The sequence below is a fragment of the Zalophus californianus genome, chromosome 9 (assembly GCF_009762305.2).
Source record: "Zalophus californianus isolate mZalCal1 chromosome 9, mZalCal1.pri.v2, whole genome shotgun sequence".
Classification (NCBI taxonomy): Eukaryota; Metazoa; Chordata; class Mammalia; order Carnivora; family Otariidae; genus Zalophus; species Zalophus californianus.
The window spans coordinates 9,320,695-9,343,925 of record NC_045603.1 but is presented as its reverse complement, the minus strand read 5'-3'; the positions used below and the strand labels follow the sequence as shown (position 1 = coordinate 9,343,925).

The window sequence follows — 23,231 nt, the reverse complement described above, 5'->3', positions numbered from 1 at the left end:
AAAAGAACTTCAGCGTCTGCCTTCAGCTCGGGTCATGATCCCGGGGTCCTGGGATCGAGTCCCGCATCGGGCTCCCTGCCCCTTGGGGAGCCTGCTTCTCCCTCTGCCTCTCTCTCTCTGTCTCTCATGAACAAATAAATAAAATTTTTAAAAAAAGATGATATATATTTACTCAAAAAAAAAAGAACTTCTTTTGGAAACTTATTTGCTAGGTTGCCTTTGTAAGGTCTCTGACAATGGTGGTATATTAGTCAGATCTAAGACCTAAGGGATAATTGGCACAAAGCAGTTCATTGAAAAATAATTAATTCCTTGGCAATGAACTCTTTTCAATGGCATGGAAGGCCTTACCCTGTTCCCACCCAGGCGCACATGTATGAACACTGTAGCAAGCCACGTTCCCCTCTGGTCACTACAGAGGCCACGCTGGCCTTCTTGGACCTCCTTAAACCTCACACACTTATTTTTCCACCTCAGGGTCTTTGCACATGCTGTTTCCTCTGCCTAGAAGGCTCCTTTCCCACTTTTCTGAAATGGTCACTGCTCCATAATCATTTGGGTCTGGCTCAGAGGTTGCCTCTTTTGACCATTTCATCTAAAAGAGCCCTCACCATCACTCTCGGTCCCCTTACCCTATAACTATATATATTATATGGCACATATCCCTGTCTCAAATAGCTCTATTTATAGTATTACATGTTTGAAGTTTCTCTTTGACTAGAAAGGAGGCTTCAAACAAGGACCCTCAGTCGTTTTCTGCACTGTGGCTCCAGCACCTAGAATAATGCCAGCCTTTTATAAATGCCCAGTAAACGTTTATTGAATACGTGTTTGTATTCATTGAATGTACTCTAATTGCATAATGTCATATGTGAATTCCAAAGACTTAATTAAGGTAGTTCGCATTTATATTAAGAGAGACATTTATATTGCCTTCAAATGAGACAGGTCAGGATTCCAGCTAGAGGGGCGCCTGGGTGGCTCAGTCCATTGAGCGTCTGCCTTCAGCTCAGGTCATGATCCCAGGTATCCAACCCTACGTTGGGCTCCTTGCTTGTCTCCCTCTCCCTCTGCCTACTGCTCATGTGTGCTCTCTCTCGCTCTCGCTTGCTCTCTCTCTCAAATAAATAAATAAAATCTTTTTTTTTAAGATTCTATTTATTTATTTGACAGACACAGCGAGAGAGGGAACACATGCCCTACATACCTGGTGTCCTCAGAAGCTGAGCAGAATTTCAGCTCTTGTTGCTGTTTCTTTTCCACGGCTAGGTTTCGTTCACATTTTCTGTTTTCTAAGGCTACTAATAGGCATTAGTGGTTTTTCAGAACTTGTGGTGACATCTTGTGAATAAGTCTTATAAAGAAGTAAGTAACATTAGGGGCACCTGGGTGGCTCAGTCGTTAAGCACCTGCCTTCGGCTCAGGTCATGATCTCAGGGTCCTGGGATTGAGCCCCGCATCGGGCTCCCTGCTCCGCGGGAAGCCTGCTTCTCCCTCTCCCACTCCCCCTGCTTGTGTTCCCTCTCTCGCTGTCTCTCTCTGTCAAATAAATAAATAAAATCTTTAAAAAAAAAAAAGTAAGTAAGATTAAAGACACACCATGTTGATGAATTGCAAGATTCAGCACAGTGAAGATGTCAGATCTCAAATTGATCTGTAAACAATTCCAGTCAAAATCCCAGCAAGATTTTCTTATAGATACAGACAAGCTAATTTTAAAATTTATAGAGAAAGCAAAGGAACTAGGATGACTGAAATAATTTTGAAGAAGAATGAAGTTAGAAGCAAGCCACTACCCAATTGTATAATATAGATTATAAATAAAACGTAGGTTTGATAATGGACATTTTAGATGTAGATTTATAAAGCTATGGTAATCAAGAGCATGGAATTGGTGGAGGGATGGACACATGGATCCATGGAACAGAGTGGAGGACAGAGACCCACACAAGGATGGCCAGTTAATTTTTTTGAAAGAGGTGCAGAGATAACTTAATGGAGAAAGGGCAGTCTTTTCAACAAATGGTGTTGGAACAATTGGATATCCATATGTGAAACAAAAAAAAAAAACCTTAGACCTAAACTTCCTGTCTAATACAGAGATTAACCCCAAATGGATCACCGGTCTAAATGTGAAACTATCAGAAGAAAAACTTAGGTCTCTGTGGCTGGGGCCAGGCAGATAGTTAGAACACGAAAGCATGCGCCGTGAGAGAAAAAGCTGATAAAATGGATTTCATCAAAACTAAAAACTCTTGGCCTGCAAAAGATACCAATAAGCAAATAAAATAACAAGCTACAGGGGCACCTGGGTGGCTCAGTCGGTTAAGCTCTGCCTCTTGGTTTCAGCTCAGGTCATGATCTCATGGGTTGTGGGATAGAGCCCTGAGTCGGGCTCCCCACTCAGTGGGGAGTCTGCTTGAAAGATTCTCTCCCTCTGCCCCTCCCCTGCTCGTTCTCTCTCTCTCTCACAGAGTAAATAAATCTTGCAAAAAAAAAAAGAAAGAAAGAAACAAGCTACAGACTGGGAAAAAAGATTTGCAAATCACATGTCCAACAAAGGACTTTATCCAAAAAACATAAAAGAGTTCTCAGAACTCGGCAGGTGAAAAAACAACCCACTTAAAAAATGGACATAAAAAAAAATGGGCATAAGACTTAAAACAGACACTTCACCAAAGCTGTGGCGATTTCAAAGAAGCACATGAAAAGATGCTTAACACCATTATTAGCCACCAGGGAAACGCAGATCAAAGCCCTGATGAGCTAGCACTACCCACTTCCTAGAATGTCTCCATTTAACAAAGGAGACGCTATAGTGGTGAGGATGCGGAGCCCCTGGAACTCTCCTTGTGCATTTGTTGGCGGGAGCGCAAATGGTACACCACTTTGGGAAACAGTTGGCAATTTCTTACAAAATTAGACAGCCATCTCATCCCTCCTCTAGGGATGTGAAAGGTCATGTTCACACAAAAACCTGCCCATGACTGTTCATACCGGCCCTCCATAATTGCCTCAAACTGGAAACAGCCCAGATGCCCTTGAGTGGATGAGCGGATGGGCTTCTGCATCCATCTGATGGAAAACTCTGTGATGAAGGGACAAACCTGCTGCCACAGCAACTTATGGCAGGTATCTCTGAGGCATGGTGCTGAGGGAGAGGAGCCCGTCTCAAAAGGTTATGCCCTTCGAGACCTGGAGCGGAGTGGTGGGTGCCGGCGCTGGGGAGGGGGAGTTAGTGTTCGATGGGGACAGAGTTTCAGTTTTACAAGATGGAAAGAGCCGTGCGGATGGGTGGCGGGGCTGGCTGCACAATACTGAATATTTAGTACCCCGAACTATACCCTTAAAAACGGTTAAGATGGTGAATTTTGCTAAATGCGTTTTATCACAAAAAGAAAAAAAAGTCATGTACTGCTTAATTTCACTGAAGATTTTTTTTTTAAGATGTTGTTTATTTATTTGACAGAGACAACGAGAGAGGGAACACAAGCAGGAGGAGTGGGAGAGGGAGAAGCAGGGCTCCCGCCGAGCAGGGAGCCAGATGTGGGGCTCGATCCCAGGACCCTGGGATCATGACCTGAGCCGAAGGCAGACGCTTAACGACTCAGCCACCCAGGCGCCCCTCACCAAAGATATTACTGAAAAGACAACGTAGTGGCCTAGCACAGGGCTAGGGGAGGGTGTGGCTACAAAGGGGTGACACAAGAGTCACAAGCTAACCACAGGCCTTTTACGTACCTGATTGCAAAAGCCCATCGAAGTGGTTTTCACGGCCTCCTTTGAAGGCTCGGACTGCTACCTTGCGAGCAGTCGCACACAGTAGCCATGCCTGTTTAATAATTTCAGTACAGCGTCCGATGCAAACTTTGTCCTCCTTGCAGTTGACTTTTTATTCTCCCAGTTGTTTCGGTTTCCTGCAGTTCAGCCCGGTGGTCCTGGGAATGCCCCCTGTGAACTGGGCTGAAGCTCGGGTAGGGATGGCTCTGGGGAGGCTCTCAGTGAGAAGCAGTGGATTGCACCAGGGCCCTGTGTCAGAGTTGTTTTCTGAGGCTTAAAAAATGCAGATGCTCAGAATGAACTGCGGGAAGATTTAGGCAGTTCAGAATCTGTGTTTGGGCCAGGCCTGGACACAGGTGTGTGTGCACCTGCGTGTGTGTGTAAGGTTCTAAGCTCCATGGTGATGATACTGAGCAGTCTGGTTTGGGATCCATGGGGTAGAAGGGCAGTCAGACACAGGCAGGCCAGAGTGAGGGACCCAGGTGTCGTAGGAGTGCATGGGAGGGCTATCAGTCAAGCCCTGGCTGGGGGTGGGGTGGTCTTCCTGAAGGAAGACTTCCTGGAGGCGGTGACTGCTGAGCCAGAGTCCCGAAGGCATGGAGAATTGCTAGACAAGGATAAGGAGTCTGTTCATGCAGAGGGAAAAGAGTGGGGTTCTGGGGGCCTTGTACTTGTGGAGAAGGATGTGGCACGGAGCAGATGGAAGAGGTCACCGGAGCAGAGCAGGGAGCAGGGGCAGAGGCCCCAGTGGCATGAAGCATGACTGAGGCTTGCTCGCAAAGACCGTTTCTCCAGTGCCATCCGGGCCGCCTCAATCAGTCACCTGGAGGATCTGCTGTTGCTGGTATCCTGGGCCCCACCAGGATCGGCCACTCTGGGGGCTGGGCCTGGAGACCTCCAGTTATAACCAGTGCCCGAGGGACTGGCGTCAGAGCCGCAGCAGGGAGAGGTGGGGAGCTACCAAAGAGCTTTCTACCAAGAGTTTGCTGCACCTGTGTGTCTCACTCATGTTTTGTAACCCAGCTCATGCTTGGCAACCACTGCTGGGCCTTGAATTTGGGAGCTCTAGGCTTTTCTAGGTTTCCTGGAGAAAGACATTGTGGACTACCCATAAAAACATGCAGGCCCTTCTGTAGGTGTTTGTTCGTACAAGCATTGTTTTCCAGGAGGAAGTGGAACCTTGTCCACAGGGCTCTGGGGCTACTAGTTTTTGTTGGGGAAGAAGGTGAGGGCTCTGTCCTCGGGGAGAAGGTGACACTTCTCGGTCTCCTCGTGTCCTTCTCAGGAACAGCAACCAAGCTGGACAGATGACCTGCCGCTCTGCCACCTCTCTGGCGTTGGTTCGGCCTCCAACCGCAGCTACTCTGCTGATGGCAAGGGCACTGAAAGCCACCCACCGGAGGACAGCTGGCTCAAGTTCAGGTGAGTGTGCCGGCAGTGTCCCCCTGGGCATCGGAAGCAGGTCTGTGGGCAAGAAAAAGCCACAGTTTTGCACCTCTCTCAAGTGGGGCTCGCCACTGAGATGTGGGAGGTGGCACCTGCTGCTGTCCCTTGCACAGCTGGACCTCACACCCACCCAGGGCCTGCTACCGTGGGGGCGGGAAGTGTCCCAGAAGGCCATGCCCGCGGGGAAGGAAGGTCAATGTGGGGAGACTCAGGTGGGCAGCTGAAGCCACCGCTGCTGTGTCTTTGGCCTCCCCCAATCCTGGCCCTCTTCCCCTCCGCTTGGGAACTGGTGTCACTCTTCTATAAGCCCCCAGTCTCAAGCTGCTCCCCCTCTCTCTGGCAGGAGTGAGAACAACTGCTTCCTGTACGGGGTCTTCAACGGCTATGATGGCAACCGAGTGACCAGCTTCGTGGCCCAGCGGCTGTCTGCTGAGCTCCTGCTGGGCCAGCTCAGCGCCGAGCACACCGAGGCGGACGTGCGGCGCGTGCTGCTGCAGGTAGCATTGCTCGGGCTGGCTGACCGGGTCCCCCGGGAGCTCAGCCCGGCAACTGCAAAGTGCTGGGTTAGCCAGGCTTGGTCTGAAGGGGCTGCCGGCTCCTTCTCCTGCAGAGGAACCCGCTCTGGGAGCCTTTCCCGGTGGCAGGGTGTGAGGAGCGTAATGGCCGTGGGGCCTAGAATTTAAAGTGGTAAGGGCCCCGGGCAGTGAGGAAGTTTAGGAGCTGTTTACTGCCGTGTAACTTAAGGAGCAAGGATCTTATTTTTATTTTATTTTATTTATTTAAAGATTTTATTTTATTTATTTTTAAACATTTTACTTATTTATTGGAGAGAGAGAGCACAGAGGGAGAGGGTGAAACAGACTCCCTGCTGAGCGGAGAGTCCAGTGCGGGACTCGATCCCAGGACCCTGAGATCATGACCTGAGCCAAAGGCAGATACTTAACTGATTGAGCCACCCAGGCACCCCAAAAGATTTTATTTTATTTTTTTTAAAGATTTTATTTATTTATTTGACAGAGAGAGACAGCAAGAGAGGGAACACAAGCAAGGGGAGTGGGAGAGGGAGAAGCAGATTTCTCACGGAGCAGGGAGCCCAATGCGGGGCTCGATTCCAGGACCCTGGGATCATGACCCGAGCTGAAGGCAGACACCCAACAACTGAGCCACCCAGGCGCCCCGATTTTATTTTTTTTTAAGTAATCTCTACACCCAGTGTGGGGCGTGAGGCTCAAACTTACAACCCCATGATCAAGAGTCACATGCTCTTCTGACTAAGCCAGCTAGGCGTCCTAAGGAGCAAAGATTTTAAAAGCCCATTGTGGCATTCAGCAATGCCAGAGGCCTGTGTTCGAGATGAAAGTTCCACGGAGGCCCTGTTGGAGAGCCCAGTGCTATGTTATATGGACAGTAACATGAGATCCTGGATCTGAGGATCTGAGTCATGGTGTCAGGAGGCCTTGCTGGGGGTAGGTTGCACTTAGAAAGACTGCTGCCCCACAGAGGTGTTCCAGGTGGGTGTAGCCAGCCATAAGCCAGTACAGTACCACACTTGTAACAGTGCAGCGGGTCGTGCCCACCGATGGAGGAAGTGGCCCAGTGAATTCAACTGGCCAGCAGCTAAGAGGTTTGTCCCCTCACAGGCCCAAAGAATGGCAGTTTCCGGCCTTTGGTTTGGTAGCACAATTTGCAATTCAAAACAGTGCATTTTGGAAGCGCTGTGGGGGCACAGTGCCCCTGCTGGAGCTCAGGCCCTTGTGGTCACAGCTCCCCCAAGACCGGAAGGGATGGGGGACCAGAGAGGACCCTTAGGCCAGGGAAGAAGGAGTATGGAACAGTGGAGTGGAGGGTTGGAGAGCTGGTGGAGTTGTCCTCGGAGTGGAGGGTTGTGCTTGAGAGCCCCAAATGGGTGGTGACTGGGATTCAGGCAAGGGAATCCATCCGGAGGTTAGAGACAGCCTCTGGTGTGCTAGTGTTTGCATATGCTCTAGTGTGGGTGACCTTCATCACCCTGGTGCCCTCCAAACTGGAACAGCCCAGATGGGTCAGCCTTGCATGTGAAAGTCACCCCACTGCCATTGGCCTGACCAAACCGCCAGCCTGTGAGCAGCTGCCTGTGGGAGTCGGTAAAAATATGGACAAGAGGCATGTCGTGGGCAGCCGTGCACGGTGCAGCCATTTGTCCTGAGGAGGCCAAGCTGACCCCGCCTTGCCTGGGGGCGCTGCCATCCACGAGGCGCACGGACCCCCTTCGCTGTCCCAGCTTGCCGGGGCCTCAGGCAGTGGTGGCTCTGTCACCGCTTCCCCAAGGTCCGTGGGCAGGGGGCTGAGGAGCGCGGAAGCCGCATCCTCCTGCAGCTGGGTAAGACCTGCCCTGCTGAATTTAGCCCGTTCCCAAAGGGACCCTTTCCGCTGTGGCGAATTGGCATTTGTAGTGGTGTCGAGCCACTGCCGGGAGCCGTCCCTGATCTATGATATCGTGAGGAAGGTGAGTAGGGCAGCCCTAGTCCGTGAGGGCCTCGGTTGCTAACAAAGCCCATGAAGGAGCCAGAATCCGAGGTTCTGAGGGCATGCAGCCGTCTGGGCTGGAAGCCCACAGGCAGCCAGGAGGGGCCGTGGTTAGTCTGTCGTCCCCAGGACGCCTAGGCCACCTGGAAGAAGGAGCCGAGGGAACAAGGGAGCGGGCTTGATGAGTTGACCTTTGAACCATTGGGCTTTCTTTTTTTTTTTTTTTTTCCTTCAGATTTTATTTCTTTATTTGACCGAGAGAGCGAGTGAGCACAGGGGGAGCGGCAGAGGGAGAGGGAGAAGCAGCCTCCCACTGAGCAGGGAGCCCGACGTGGGGCTCGGTCCCAGGACCCCGGGATCATGACCTGAGCCAAAGGCAGACGCTTAACTGACTGAGCCACCCAGGTTCCCCGAGCCCGCGGGCTTTCAAGCTCGAACTCGCTGTGCAGCTTCTCCTTGCTTTGCTGGTGCCTGGATAAAGAAAGGAGGAGAGTGTGGTGTGTGTTGCCTCCAAAGTGTGAGGAGACGCAAGGCGTGGCGGGCTTGTCTTAGTGTGGTGGGAGACTGAATAGTTCACAATTGGTGTTTAGCTCAAGTGGAATTTCCCTGCCTTTACAGGACGAATTAAGGCCCTTGAATTTTATGTGGGGCAATAGCCCAACCTCTGTGTTGCAGGTGGATCCCATCCCATGGAGGTTGAACGCCTTCTATATCCTGCCTGTTACGCCTTGTCATTTAAAGGGTGCCCCTCACTGATGTGGGGAAGGGTTCCCAGGAAGTGTCCACAAGAGCAGTAAAATGTCTTTATGTCTTTATGTGTCCCAGTGGGTAATTAGAGAAGCATACGGATGGTTGTCTCCTGGAGGAGGGACAGGCCCCAGGGGACGGCTGGGTCCCTGGGGCAGGGGCGTGGGCAGCTGCCCCTCTCAGAGGTCAGGGCCTGGGATCCAGATCCTGCTGTAGGGGCTCGGGCATGCCAGCAGGTGACAGCATACACAGCACCTGAGCAAAGACCTCTAACTTGTGTCCTGGCCGTCTTGAGAGCAAGTCATGAAGGGTCCCTGATCTCCGGAGCTACCCAGAGAGGCCTATGGGTCATCTCAGGAGGGTTGCAGGCCACCCTGCATCTCAGGAGGGTTGCAGCCTCCGTATCTCCTCGGGCCCCTCCATTGGGTTCCTGGCTGTAGGGGCAAACAAGATTTGGGCTTAAATCTGAGTCAGGAGAGGCGGAGTGTCTTCTTCCTTATCTCGGAGGGCTCCTGAGGCTTCGGGGATCTCTTCCTCAGAGCCTGCCACCTTTTTTGATTTTGTCTGTCTCCTGCCTTTGTGGCTTGACACATTTGGAGGCCCTGTGGTGCCAAGTCCGGGGGTCCTCTAGGGTGTCTCTAATAAAATGGGTCCTCAGTACCTTGGGTGTTTTGTTTTTTTAACGAATTATGAATTTTAGAGTTGTTGGCCAGGCTAGCCAAACTGACCCATCTCAGCCGCTGCAAAGAACAGCTCGGAGCCAGTTCAGAGTCCCGTAAGAGTCAGTCAGCACCCTTCTCCCCACTTTGAACAAATGTTTCTAGAAAACCTTGTATTGCCAACCTGGTACAGTTACTGGTCTCCATTTCCGGGTCACGCTGGTCATCATTGGACATGCTGGTGCGATGGAAGGTAGCCGGGAACACCTGGGTGTTGTCTCCTTCAACACCTAGGAGGCTGTCTCCTTCCTGACTCGTGCCGCCGCCTCTGGCTCTGGGGTGGCCCGGTATATGTCCGGGGAAGCGGCTCCACCGGTGCAGCGCTCACCAGCGTGTCTGGGAAGGCCCCCCAGCCCCGAGAACTTAGCAGCAACAGTTGGGCCTGTTACACCACGGCGCTCGGTGAGGCCTGTCACTCCACGGCGCTCAGGAAGGCCCGGGCCGTTTCAGCAGAGCTTTCCAAGAGCCTAGCAGTTTTGCAGCCTCTGGGGACTGGGGAGGAGCTGGTAGCCGTGTGCTCAGGGGCCCTGCTTTTAGGGAGGGTTCGTTCTGCTGTAGCACACCAGGGGTGGGACTCCCAGTATCCCCTGGGGTTGGGGGATGATTTGTGACAGCAGGGAACACAGCAACAGAGAAGGCGCTGACCCGGGGTGCCGTGATGCCCCTGGTGGAGTTGCCTGTGCCACCGGTTAGGGCCGGCTGCCCAAGCTCAACAGCCAGCCCCGACCACCAGCACAGCGGCCCCAGCAGCCAGCCTCCCTTTTCTGGCACTAATCTGGGGGAACTCTCCTTGGCTCCCAGGGGCCGTATAGCCTGTGCCCCTGCTGGGAAAGAGGCAGAACCCTACTGTCCTAGTTAGCTCACTGGGGCTCGACTTTCACCTGTGATTATAACCAGTCACCTCCAGACCAGCCACCCAGTGGGGTCTCATTTAGAGACGAATGGGAAACACATCCACCTCAGATCGGGGCCTGCTGGCAGGTCTCTGCAGGGGAGCCTGACCTTTTACAGCACGAACAATTTCAGGTGGGCATTTGTGGCAGCACCCTGCTTGGTGCCAGGCAACACCACAGACGGCCGGCCAGCAAGCAGTGGTTCCTTCCCAGAGAACCGGATCAGTCTGGGGGAGGAAGTTAGCAAGCCATTCACAGCTCCCAGGCATCATGTAGGACAGACTGCCCCCACCCCCAATCCCATCCTTGTCACCAGTTGTGCTGCGAAGCCAGAGCAGGTATATTGAATTAAGATGATGTCATGAGGTTGGCAGGTAGCTCCCTCAGCCTCCAGGCAGCCCTCTGGGGACGGGAGACCCACAGGACTGTTCTGACCCAAGGTGCAATCTCACGTGCCACAGATTTATTATTACTTACAGATCCCAGAAGCAAGAGGGCGCCACTGAGCGGGGGTGGGTGGGTGGACAGTCCTCCATCCCGGGTCGGGAGCCAGCACCTGTTACTAACGAGTGGTTGGGGTGGAGGTCACTACTCTCATAGCCTTAACTCTACGTGGTTATTTTAAAAGGTGCCCCAGGAACTGCGAAGCAGGAATTTTGGGTGGGACTCCTGAGCTCAGGCCCTTATCTAAGAGTCCAGACTCTGGTTAGGAGCAGGGTTGTCACACTGTCAGACATGTAGGCAGCCGCTCAAAGGCAAAGTTGTTTTTCTCAAAAGTTGTTCCCATCACACGGGCTCCCTACACCCCCAGAGTCCGGGACCAGGCAGCCAGCTGCAGTCCTTCCCCATGAGTGGCAGGGTGGGCTCTGGAGGGATCCTCCTGGGGAGAGGGGCATCAGGGATGTACCTTGGACAAAGGGGTGTGGTGGGAGAGGGCTGAGGAACGGTAATTTAGGATGATCCCTTTCCTCCAGCTGAGGCTTAGGTGCTCAGCTTCTTGGGGCTGCAGGCAGCCCTGGGCCTTGCCTCCTCACTTTGGGTTTGCTGGAACTCACTGGCCAATTCTGCTTTCTGCTTGCTGATGTTCTGGAGGTTTTCCTCCTGGCATCTCTTTTTGGAAGCACGTCCGGAGGCACTTAGTTTTCAGTGAGAAGGATGGATTCCTGTTCCTCGAAAACAGTGTTCCCAGCCATTTTCCAGCCTCAGCACCTGGGCCAGAGGGCCTCCATGGCTTCAGGGCCCCGCGCCAGTGATTCTCGGCTGGTTCCCCCATCCCCCTACCCCCTGAAAGGCAGCAGTGTGACCGGCTGACGGGCAGTTGACTGGCAGGATGTAGTGATGATACGAGGTGTCACTGCCCTTGGCTCCCGCTGAGCCAGGTGCTGGGTGCACAGGGTGGATTATCTCAGTGTCCCCCCCCCAGAGCAGCACTTGTCTCCTTCGTGGATGAGATGGAGACTGCCCGGCGGACAAGTGGCAGAGCTGGGATTCACCCCGGGTGGCCTGATTCCAAGTCTTGCTCGGAACCTCTCTGCGGGCTCCTGCCTCTCTGGTCTCTGCAGTGCTACCTAGAAGGCTCCAGCCCCATGGGGCTGACGTCTCTGTCCAACACGGCTCTGTGGGAACCACAGGCCTTGCAGTACTACCTGTGAAGCCACTATCACGTGATGGCCTGCAGTTCGTACAGAATTTGTCACTATTTTTTTTAAGATTTTATTTATTTATTAGAGAGAGAGAGAGATAGCAAGAGAGAGCAGAGTAGGAGGGAGGGGCAGAGAGAGAAGCAGGCTCCCCGCTGAGCAGGGAGACGCGGGGCTCCATCCTGGGACCTGGACTCATGACCTGAGCCTAAGGCAGTTGCTCAACCACCTGAGCCACCCAGGCGCCCCCAGAATTTGTCACTATTAATAGGCATTTCAGTATCTGGTGACAGTGGTATTTTGAACTGGCCTTTTCCCTGACCCCCCTCCCTGTCTCTTTGCCTCCAGGCCTTCGATGTGGTAGAAAGGAGCTTCCTGGAGTCCATTGATGACGCGTTGGCTGAGAAGGCGAGCCTCCAGTCCCAGCTGCCAGAGGTGATCTCCCCAGCCTGTTACCCCAGGGAAGCACCCCAAGGCCCAGCTTTGCGAGGAGCAGGGACTTACCTGCCATGTCACTCCCCAGCCATTGACATGACTGGGCCAGAGCGGCAGGAATTAGGGGGAAGTTCCTGACTGAGGGACTGGGCAACAGTGCGTTTGCAGAGGCACCCCCCCCCCCCACCGAGGGGCCTCCCTGGCCCATTGTGGGCAGCTTCACTTGGGTTCGGCATAGGGGTGGGCAGTGAAGGATGTGAGAAAAGGCCCTTCCAGCTCAGTCCTCGACCTGAACCTGTCCATAAGCCCTCATCACCCCCCCCCCCCCCCACCCACCCACATCAGCCACCGGCACTTCCAGAACTGACAGGACGAGTAAGGTCGTGTCTGGCCTTCCTGCGAGAAGCCTGCCCTTGAGCTGCAGCGCGGCTTCATCCTGGCCAGGCCCTCGGATCCTTGCCTTTTAAGGGAGGGACAGCTGGTGAGATGGTCTCCGAGGACCCAGCCTGCTCTGACCCCCTGATGCTGGCCTGTAGGGTGTCCCTCAGCACCAGCTGCCTCCTCAGTATCAGAAGATCCTCGAAAGACTCAAGGCACTGGAGAGGGAGATTTCGGGAGGAGCCATGGCCGTCGTGGCGGTCCTGCTCAACAACAAGCTCTACGTCGCCAATGTCGGTGAGCCACCTACATGTCCCAGGGCGGGGAGTGCTGGGCAAGAGATCAGCCTCAAGGTCTGTGTGTTCTTTGGACAGTCTGCTTCCCAGACACGTAAGCCCTCCAGCCCGTGTCTCCTGGGGCCACGGGGTCCGTTTCCCTATTTCTGCACAGGAATGCCCCAGTCCCAGTGCGGGGAGTTAGCGGTACCGGCTAGGAGGCGGGCCTCCCGGCTTTCGTCCCCACTCTGCCCCCAACTGGCCGTGCGCGAGTTGTGTCCCCTCTCTGGGTCACCTCAGTGGCTTCCTCTTCTGGAAGAGGTCGCCTGGCTGTGGAAGACCCACTCGGCATCCCAGGAAGGGTGGCGAGATGGGCTGGGTGAGGGGCCATAAGGATATTTGGATTTGTGGGCAAAGAAGAGGCCATCTGGGAACCCAAGAAGGTCCTACCCACAGGGTGCAGATTACTATAGGAGCAGTGTAGAGACCCCACTGATAATATCCCCCTTTTCCTTAAGATTTCATTGTGGACAGAACTCAAAAATGTGAAAAGATAGGGTGAAAAGCAGGGAGTGAACACCCGTGTGTGCCCATCCCCCAACCCCAGCAGTCACCCCCGCGAGACCAGTCTCATTTCCTCTCCACCCCTTTGTCCCCATGAACCCCAGACATCGTGCCATGTTATCTCTTTGTAAATAGTTCAGTACGTCTCTCTAGAGAGAAGGTCTCCTAGTAAAATCATAATTATCCTAGGATGACACTGGGAAAGTTTAACCTGATTCCTTAATATCAGCAGCATGCCCTGACTGGTGACTCACCCCAGTGGTCTCAGCCTATTTGCTTTGCTCGTTCCAAGGATCTCCCTGTGTGAGATGCCTGCCCCCCCCCCCCCCCTCCGCTCAACATGTCTGTTCCTCCCCGTATCCTCCCCTTATGCAGACTTGGCTCAGCTTCTCAAATTCTCCTGCAGGTACAAATCGTGCCCTTCTATGCAAATCCACGGTGGACGGGCTGCAGGTGACGCAGCTGAACGTGGACCACACCACAGAGAATGAGGACGAGCTCTTCCGCCTCTCTCAGCTGGGTGCGTCAGCGTGGGGCCGGCCCCCATGGCTCACCCTCTGTCCTCTTCTGGGGGCTGTGTAGGGAGAGGAGTGAAGTGCTCAGGCGCTGACCTTGGGCTTGGGACCAGCCTGCCTGGGGTTGGATCCCAGCTCTGCCCCTTGCTAGCTGGTGATGTTCAGAATTTTGGAAGTTTTTTGTGCCTCAGTTTCCCCATCTGTGTAAAGAGGATCGTAGTAACACCTGCCGCAGGGCGTCGTGAGGGTTAAGAGCCCTTATGTGGAAAGTGCTTCTAAGAGTACTGAGCATGCAGTAGGTACTACGATTGCTAGAGACTAAGAGGCCAGAGAAGTCCCAAGGTTGCAGCCACCACAGCATAGCCGCTCCCTCCCTGCCCAGGGCCTCTGCGGGAGGGGGCGTTCTGGTGCGGCTGGGCACTGAGGGCACTGGGGCTCTTCGTGTGAGCTGCTCCCTAGGGTGCCCTGATGTGACTTCATTTTCCGTTCAGGGGGTCCTCTTTGCCTTGTTTTGGGGGCTTTGTCTGTATGCCGTTCTTTTCGTTCTTCATGATGAACAGGATCTGGGATTGTCCTGTTCTCCCTCTGGCAGGTTTAGATGCAGGAAAGATCAAGCAAGTGGGGATCGTCTGTGGGCAGGAGAGCACCAGACGCATCGGGGATTACAAGGTCAAATACGGCTACACTGACATCGACCTACTCAGGTAGGCAGCCAGCCTAGCTGTCCCCTGTTTGTAAGGCCAGAGGGTCTGGGCAGAAGCAGATTTTAGGCTCTAGGGACACAAAGATGCAGCTGAGGTAGTTGAGAGCCCAAGACTTTTCTTCCTTCCGGAGAGGTTGGTGTGTGGCCCTAGACCCAACAGGCCGGGAGTGGGGGTTCCGGAGAGCTGGGCTGGCAAGGGGTCAGGTTGGGGAGCTGAGTCAAAGCCAAGGGCAGCAGCCAGTGCCGCAGGGCCTGATAGGAGTGACCAGCGTTGGCACGAGCCACCAGGTGCAGGTAGGGACGGCCCACAGGCCTGCTGGTCAGTGCTGCCTGGGGCTGGGCCTGGGGCAGAGGTGCGAGACGAAGCGGACACGGCCCTCCGAGGACAGTTCCCTTCCGGGTGCCACCCAGGGCTCACAGCAGCAAATGGGCAGCAGTGATGATTGTGGGCCGTTATTGTGCCAAGCCTGTGCCCAGCTCTTTACACACAGTCTTAGTCCTCACTCAGGCCCTGTGAGGTAGGTACTGTTGTTGCCCCAAAGGTGTGTTCATCTGAGGAAACAGCTGTAGGGACATCAGGGAGCCTGCCCGGTCACAGGGCTAGCAGGGGCTGAGGCAGGACTTGAACCCAGGCGTCCTGAATCCAGAGCAACGTCCTTAATATTGATTGGGAAATAGACATGTGGGGGGGGTGTGGTGTGTGTATATCTGTGGTGTGTGGAAGGGCGTGGTATATATGTGGGGTGTGTGGGGGGTGTGGGGGGGTTGTGGTATGTATGTGGGGGTGTGGTTTGGGTGTATGAGGTGTTGGGGGGGACCGGGAGGTGTGTGTTGCCCATTACAGCATTTGCCGTCACAACCAGAGAGAGCTCTGAGGGATCATACCAAAGTCCCCAGCATCGGAGCCAGACTCCTCATGGCCTAGAAAGCATGATTACAACTCCTTACTCTCACAAGATTTAGGCAGTTGAGTTTGGAAACTTTTGTCTCTAAGTTGTGGGGTTCTGTTTGCTTAATTGGAAAGTACATATGTGGTTCAAAACAATTCAGATAGCACCAGGGATACACAGTGAAAAGTAAGTTTTCTTCCCACCCCGAGCCTGGACTCGTTCCCCAGAAGCTGCTGGTCTCTCCCGCATCCTGCCCCGGAGCTCCTGTGCACATGTGTGTGGGGGTGTGTTTGCGGGGGGGTAGCCCCCTTCCCAAAACGCCCACAGGGGCTGGCCTACCCTTTCCAGCGCCCTGCACCCCCCTCGATTCCCGATGGATGCTGTCCTCCCCCCTGCGCAGCGCAGGGTAGGCTGGCGGCGCTCTCTGAAACGGCTCCCAGGGGCCCAGAGCGGGCCTGCAGCGGAGCTCGCCGGCCCCTACTCATGGGCACCCAGGATATTTCCAGACTCTGCTCTTCCAAGTGCTCTTGCCAGGAACGTCTTGGACTTGGCTCTGCGTGCGCACGTGTTGGAGCTCTGTGACGTTCTGGCTCTGCCAGTGCTTCAGTGAAGGGTCCCCGTGCACTTGGGGAGTGGACGTGGGGTATGCGTGGATACTCGTTCTGGAGGAGCCCGGGAGAAGTGGGCTTCTAAAAGTGATCCCCACCCTCGTGCTGTCCCTCCTGCCACCGCCCGGGCGCTGTGGACAGGGGATGGGGCCCGGGGCCAGGATCAGGCACCCGACGACCCTCACCGTCCTGACCCCAGTGGCCACACTGGCCCTCCGGGCCCTCAGAGCTTTACGTCAGGAGCCACCCTTAGAAGATAGGTCTGTTTTTCTGGTTTTCTCTTTCCTCTGTTTCTTTTCCTCTTGTTAACATGTGCATTTTACTTTACATCCTGGGTGGATTCTTGCCTTCAGCAGAAGAAATGTCCCCTGGGGCCCTTCCAAGCACAGCTCTCCCCACACTCTCTTCCCACAGTGCCGCCAAGTCCAAGCCGATTATCGCGGAGCCCGAAATCCATGGTGCGCAGCCCCTGGATGGGGTGACTGGCTTCCTGGTGCTGATGTCGGAGGGGCTCTACAAGGCTCTGGAGGCTGCCCATGGGCCCGGGCAGGCCAACCAGGTGAGCCCGGCCCGGGCAGGGCGCCGCCAGCCAGCCCGCAGAATGGTGTGCTCCCCTGGGGACCCAGGCAGCCCTCCTGCTCGCTCCACGGAGGGACCCAGAGCTCCGGTTCTCAAATGCCCTCACCAGACAGCTTCTGTGCGTTCAAAGCTGGGGGAAGAAAATGTCCAGCGCTCTGAGAACACCCATCCCACCCAAAAGCTGTGCTTGTTCTGGGCTTGAAGCAGGGTCTGTCCCCAGGGCCCCTGGAAGTGAATTTCCAGGGGCACATTGCTCTGGAGTGTGTCTGAGAAGGGCCCGGGTCCAAGGAGGAGGGCCCAGAGGGTATGGCCTGAGCCTCGGCCTCCCTCCGCCTCCCCTCCCCTCCCCTCCTCTCCCTTCCCTTCGCCTCTGAGCTGCACTCGCTCACAGCTTGCTCTTCCTCCCTGACACAGGGGGTGATAACATCTGCCTTTTGGGGGCTGTGGTGAGATCGAGGTGTGATAAGCTTAGGTCCCCTGCCAGTGGGACCCGCTTATTTTTCCTGTGCTGAGAGCACACGTGCCAGACAATTGTCCCTGACGCTGTGGCTTCGAGACAGTCACCTCAAGGATGATTTTGAAGGGAAGCTGCCCTTTCCTGACCTTGGATAGTGAATTCAGGTTGTGGGGTCTCCTTCCGTTTGTGCTTCCTGTGGGAAAGTAACCTTTTCTGCTTTGTCCTCTTTTTAATTAAAAATCAGGAGGAAAATGTCTCATGTGCCTGTCTCCTGATAACCCATGTTCAAGGTTTTTCATCCATTTTGTCTTACCGTTCCTGCCAGTAGGCGTGTAACCCAGGAGGCAGGGGCTCACTGCCCACGTCGAGTTAGGGAACTTGGGGCTCATGGAGTTCAGGGGCTTGCCTGAGGTTCTGAGGTGATGGCTGGTCAGTGATGGACCCAGATGGGGCTTGGGTCATCTGTGACCTGCCCCAGCTCTCCTACCTCCAAGAGATTCAGGCTAGCCATCATGTGGAGGAGTTTGTGTTTGTGTTTGTGAACTTATTGTCAGTGTGATTTTTTTTTTTTCCCTCTTTTCCTTGTTTTTGGTCTTCGCCAAAGAATTACCCAGTGGCTTTTGCTGGGTTCTAGAATAAACTGGATAGTGGACTTCTCTGAGCCCCGTCTTCATTCTGTATTCCCTATTTCTAACAAAAATGGTGTAATGTAGCCTACAGTAAGTTTGTTCCAGGAAAGTAAACCTAATAATAACAGCAATTCGTACCAGGCTTTTTCGTGGTCTCCAGAGTGCCCTCCCATCCACTGTGCAATTTAATCCTCCTAATAACCCAGCGAGGCGGATATTATCCCCCATTTTATTGGTGTGGAAGCCAACAATTGGAGAGATCACAAGGTCACACCTTTTCTAATGAGAAAGTTCCAGAAGAATTATCCTGAATACCTTGAAAGGCTCGGATTACAGGCTTGGCTGGTGAAGACTTCCTCCACCTGCTTGGCTGATGCCCCCTAAGCATCCGGATTCAGCTCTGAAGTCGTGGGCTGCAGTCCTGGGCGCCCCCTCCCTGTTCCTCACCAGCTCCCCCTTCCCCCCAGGAGATCGCCGCCATGATCGACACAGAGTTCGCCAAGCAGACTTCCCTGGATGCCGTGGCCCAGGCCGTGGTGGACCGGGTGAAGCGCATCCATGGGGACACATTTGCCAGCGGCGGCGAGCGTGCCAAGTTCTGCCCGAGGCATGAGGACATGACCCTGCTGGTGAGGAACTTTGGCTACCCGCTGGGCGAGATGAGCCAGCCCACACCGTCCCCGGCCCCAGGTATGTGTGCAGCGTAGACGGGGACCTACCTGAGGAGGCCGGCCAGGCCCGGGGTTGGGGTGGGCCTTGCTGCCTGGAGTGGACGTGGAGCCAGAGGCCTGGCTTGGAACCATTCTAATCTGGTCTCTCAGACTTTTAAGCTTTCTGATCTGAGTTTGTTGTTGTTGTTTTTTTTTTTCCCTTTTGCCTGTGAAATGAGGATCCTAGCACCTGCCTGGCAGACCTCCGAAAGGCCTGAGTGCGTGAACAAGCGCTTTGCCAAGCCACAAGGCCACATAATAGGGATGGTAGCTGCCACTGCTTGGGTGTCTACCGGGTCCACGGAGTTCCCTCAGGCCTCCTGAAAACCCGAGGCTCAGGTGGCACCCCCTTTTACTGAGGAGCTGAGGCTCTGGAAGGAAGAGAGGGAGGCGAGGTTAGACATGTGGACAGAGGGTCCCCCGAAGCCTGGCTCTGTCCCTGGGCCTTGTCGGGGGTGAGGCTGAGACGCCTTATTTTCTGCCTTTGTAATTCTGTGATCAGGTTGCTCAGGAAGAGAGGTGCTGGTCCTTTTCTGTTTCTCTCCCAGGGCTGCTCAGTGTCAAGACCATCAATTCCTAGGGGCTGTGTTTCCTTTTCTTTTTTCAGACAAGCAGGGCTTAGCGTGCGAGCAGTGGATTTGTTTCCCCACAGACACCGGGGTCACCCGATTTTCTCTAACTTGTTTTTGCAACCAGATTTTTGCTGGGCCAACCTCAGCTTACCCCTCGGCTGAGAGCACCATGGGAAGCCTGGCAGTAACCCTTTCCTCGAGGCAGCTCAGCGCATGCGCTCTTCCTGCTTTAAGTACCACTGGTGCTTTGTTGCTGAGATGAAACCCCCCCCCCCCCCCCGCTGCTGTCTGGAAGAGTCTGCCCTGAGACAAGACATCCCTTCACTGTCCCAAGGGGCGGTGTCGGGAGCCAGGCCTGGCCGCTGCCCACCTACTCGGCCCCTCAGACACTGCCCCCAGCAGGCCCCACAGCAGCCCTGTTCCCAGCACCCCAGGGATCTCCCCTCAGCCACTCCCTGCGGCCCTCCGCTCTCTCCCTCCCCAAGCTGCAGGAGGACGTGTGTACCCCGTCTCCGTGCCGTACTCCAGTGCCCAGAGCACCAGCAAGACCAGCGTGACCCTGTCCCTCGTCATGCCCTCCCAGGGCCAGCTGCTCAATGGGGCCCACAGCGCGTCCACCCTGGACGAAGCCACCCCCACCCTCACCAAGTAAGCCCTCACCCCGCCCCCAGCCTCCCGCAGGCCTGCCTCCTGGGACAGCCTGCCTCCTGGGACAGCCCTCAGTACCTGGACATAAGTGGCCACGGGGCCAAGTCCTGGGGTCGAGTGATGTTGGGTGAGGTGCGCTGGGGTCCTGTGCCTCTCACATCCTCCAGCTCCATCCCTGGGGGTCCTCCCCAGACCCGGAGGCAGGAGGAGGCAGCCCTGCAGGTTCCAGCAGCTCACTGAACCCAGACCTGGGAGGAGTGGAGGTGCGGGGGCCGAGTGGGCGAGGCGGGCCGGGAGGAGGCAGGCCGCTCATGCGGACAGCCTGCTGTTTGTGCTTTCCCGCGGGCCCCTTTAATGGGAAGGTTCCCCTGTTCTTTTCTCTTCTTCCATCTTCTCTCCATCTCGGAGCCTCCCCGGTGGCATCCATGCTTGGGGGACATTGTTTGGCCTTTGCTGGCTGGTCACAGCCGGTGCTCTGACTAAAGCGTCCCATTTTAGCTTTAAGTGAGTCGTCTAGTTTAAGGCGGGGGGGGGGGGGGGGGGGGGGGGGGGGGGGGGGGGGGGGGGGCGGGGGCGGAGGGGCGGAGGCAGTAGGAGGCCCAGAGTCTAGGGGTGAGCCGTCTGGCCCCCCTCGCTGCAGACCTGCCTCACAGGTCTGTGTCCCTCCAGCCGCTTCCCTTCTGTGGAATGTCCACCCCCCCCCCCCCCCCCCCCCCCCCCCCCCCGCAACCCCACCACCCCAGGGGACCGGGATCTGGTTTCCACATTCCAGCCCTGCGCAGAATAATAGGGATGCCACACCCAGCCCACTCAGAGGATGTGGCCAATTGGAAGGGCCGCCCAGGAGGGAGTGGTGCTGTTGGCCTCGGCCTCCCAGGGGGCCTTCCGGCTCCCTGCCCCCACTGCCACCAGAGCTGCTGCTGCTGGGGGCCAGAGGGGCCTGCCAGGCAGCCGAGTGGTGGGCATCCCAACTGCAGGGCTGCCCGGAGGAAACCACCAGCAGTGTCCACAGAGGCAGAGCGGGACAGCACGGGTCCCAGGCCAGGCAGGAGAACCAGCCATCCTGCCGTACCTCTGCTCCTGGGGACCCTAAATGGCCCCTTCCCTTCAGCCTGCGTCTGGGTGTTAGGTGGGCCCCACTGTGGGTGGGCCAGGGCTAGGTTCTGGGCAGTGCTAGGAGTGTGTGGGACGGCAGGCTCGCAGGTAATGCCCGGCTGTGAGGTGCTTTGTGACAGAGCCGGGTGCCCAGGGAGCTCTGACAACAGGGGGCCTGTCCCACCCAGCCAGTTTTTGGGGAGAAGAGCCCTTGTCTGCCTGTGGTCAGTGGGATTTGGAGGGGCTGGAGTGGATCACCTCTAGCTCAGCACTGTTCTGAGGGGAGATAGATGTTCTGTGTCCGATACTGTAGCCACTCGGATGCGTGGTGATCAAGCCCTTGAACCGAGTGATCCGTTCTATTAAATTCTAATTAACTTAAGGAGCCATGTAGAGCTAGAGCTTGGAAAATACGTTTGAGTTTTCATCAGCCCTTAAGAACATCTGACCGGGCTGGCTCTCGTGGCCTGAGGGGCCTCTCTGTTCCTGACTGCCTGTCCCCTGCGGTCCCCACAGCCAGAGCCCGACCCTGACGCTGCAGTCCACCACCACGCACACACACAGCAGCAGTTCCAGCTCGGACGGAGGCCTCTTCCGCTCCCGGCCCGTGCACTCCCTCCCGCCTGGCGAGGGCGGCCGTGTGGAGCCTTACGTGGACTTTGCTGAGTTTTACCGCCTCTGGAGCGTGGACCATGGCGAGCAGAGCGTGATGACGGCACCATAGCCCCGGCTGGGGGATGTGGCCCGAGCAGGACCAGGCCTGGGGACAAGGGGGCCCAGAGCTCTGGGGCCGGATGGGCCTTTTCCTGTGGTCTGCCTTTGCCGTGCGGGCCCAGGGAGCGCCCGGTCCTCAGCCTGCACCACACTCGCACCCCGCCGTCCTCGGTGCTGCAGAGAACGTTCTCCTGGAGAGCAGCCCTGCACACCGGCCCTGGCCTCGCCACTGGCAGTGGGGGGCTGGAGGCCCCTCCCTCAGGCAGACTCAGCCAGGACCGTTGCTGTTTCTCGGACAGACAGCTCAGGGTAGAAGCCGCGCTGGCCGGGGGGTGGGGGTGGGGGCTGCCGTGTGCGGCAGAGCGCGAGGTGTTCTGCGGCCCAGCATGCCATGGGTCCGGCAGCCGCCGCTTTCTCTGCCCCTGCAGCCCTGGCTGGGGGTTCCCCCCTTCCTTCCTCAGCCTCCAGAGTGGAGCCCCGTGTGGCACCTGCACCTTCGAAGCCTGCGCCCATCCCTGGGCCTTCCCAAGTTGTTGCCAGTAGTCAGTGTTCAGGAAGGCCAAGGGAAGCGTGGGGAGCCTGGGTGACTACACAGGGGCAGGTCAAGTGAAAAGGACCGAGAGGGGACGGGTCCAAGGGGAGCACTGGTCCTGGAGCCCACTGGAGGGGGTAGGCTGGGTGTGGTTGGGCCCCCCCCCCAGACATGGGGGTGCAGGAGAGGTGAGGACGTGGCCGCTCTTGTCAGGCTCCTCCAGGAGCGGGGAGGCCCCGGATCGGGGGCAGCCGGTGCTGCGTTGTTTTCCCTTCACCGCCACAGGTTGGGGAGCCACTACAGTTAGTCGTCTTTACCACTGACGATGAGTCTGCCCGGCTTTAAGGAGAAAACGGGTCAAGAGTCAGGCCGGGGGCGGGGGGCGCATTTGAAAGAACAGTGGGAAGGAGGTTCTTGGATACCAGGTGCCCTGGGTGACTGGGGGCTTCAGAGACACGCCCCACTCTTACGCCTGGGGACGGGACCGGGCCAGCCCAGGCCCCGAGAGCACGCCTTCTCCGCCTTTGGAGGGCAGAGACTGCGGGCCCAGGACCAGGCAGGCCCAGGGGACTCACACGTGCCGGCTCCCACCGTGAGTGGTGCAGCAGAAGTCAGGAGGCCGCCCTGGATCCCTCCCCAGCTCCCCAGCTCCCAGGCTCCTGCCCCGCGACACCCCAGGGACTGGCTGCCACGTGCGGCCTCCGGGGCGCCCGGACTCTGGACAGTCGGAGGCCAGCTCCGAGGCCCCGGCCGCTGTGCGGTGCAGGGCCGCGTCTCCCGCCCCGCACCACGAGGCCGGCTCCGTTCCGCAGGGAGCAGATTTAAAGTCCGTCGCGAGGGCTTGCGGACAAAGAGAATCCTCTGCCAAGAATGTCTCTGTGATGCTGTTTGGTCTCTGGAAATAGAACCACTTTTTTACCGCAATAAAGAAAGAGTAATAGGTGGTCTTACACATCGGGTGTTAAGAGTGCTGTTACTCGGGTCTCGTGTACGTCGCAGCGGCCTGGGGGGCTGGACGCCTCCTCCGGTCTCACTCCGCAGCCGGCGGCACCAGCCTTCTCATGGGACGTGCGCGGCCGGCCTCACAGCCCGGCGGGACAGCGCTGGGTGTCTGGCACTCCCCCTCGTCCCGGTCCCCGCACATCCGGGGAGGGGACCGTTCTGCCGCAGACCCAAGTCCTCCAGGCCCTGTGAGCA

At 56.2% G+C, this 23,231-nt stretch overlaps 1 protein-coding gene across 2 annotated transcripts in view; it reads left to right on the top strand.

The window, feature by feature from the left end:
- The window catches only part of TAB1 (TGF-beta activated kinase 1 (MAP3K7) binding protein 1), a 32,169-nt gene extending 9,183 nt beyond the window's left edge, over positions 1-22,986 (top strand). The window contains exons 1-11 of one of the 2 annotated variants that reach the window (XM_027592331.2): positions 2,948-3,132; positions 5,066-5,202; positions 5,570-5,723; positions 12,079-12,165; positions 12,702-12,840; positions 13,789-13,902; positions 14,490-14,601; positions 16,513-16,657; positions 18,231-18,453; positions 19,531-19,693; positions 21,305-22,986. In XM_027592331.2, coding sequence (XP_027448132.1) covers positions 3,058-3,132; positions 5,066-5,202; positions 5,570-5,723; positions 12,079-12,165; positions 12,702-12,840; positions 13,789-13,902; positions 14,490-14,601; positions 16,513-16,657; positions 18,231-18,453; positions 19,531-19,693; positions 21,305-21,512 — 1,557 coding nt within the window. In that variant the 5' untranslated portion in view covers positions 2,948-3,057 and the 3' untranslated portion in view covers positions 21,513-22,986. Of the gene's footprint in view, positions 1-2,947; positions 3,133-5,065; positions 5,203-5,569; positions 5,724-12,078; positions 12,166-12,701; positions 12,841-13,788; positions 13,903-14,489; positions 14,602-16,512; positions 16,658-18,230; positions 18,454-19,530; positions 19,694-21,304 lie in introns of those variants that run through there. The other variant, XM_027592332.2, reaches the window with a different exon arrangement.
- Positions 22,987-23,231: the final 245 nt, after the last annotated feature.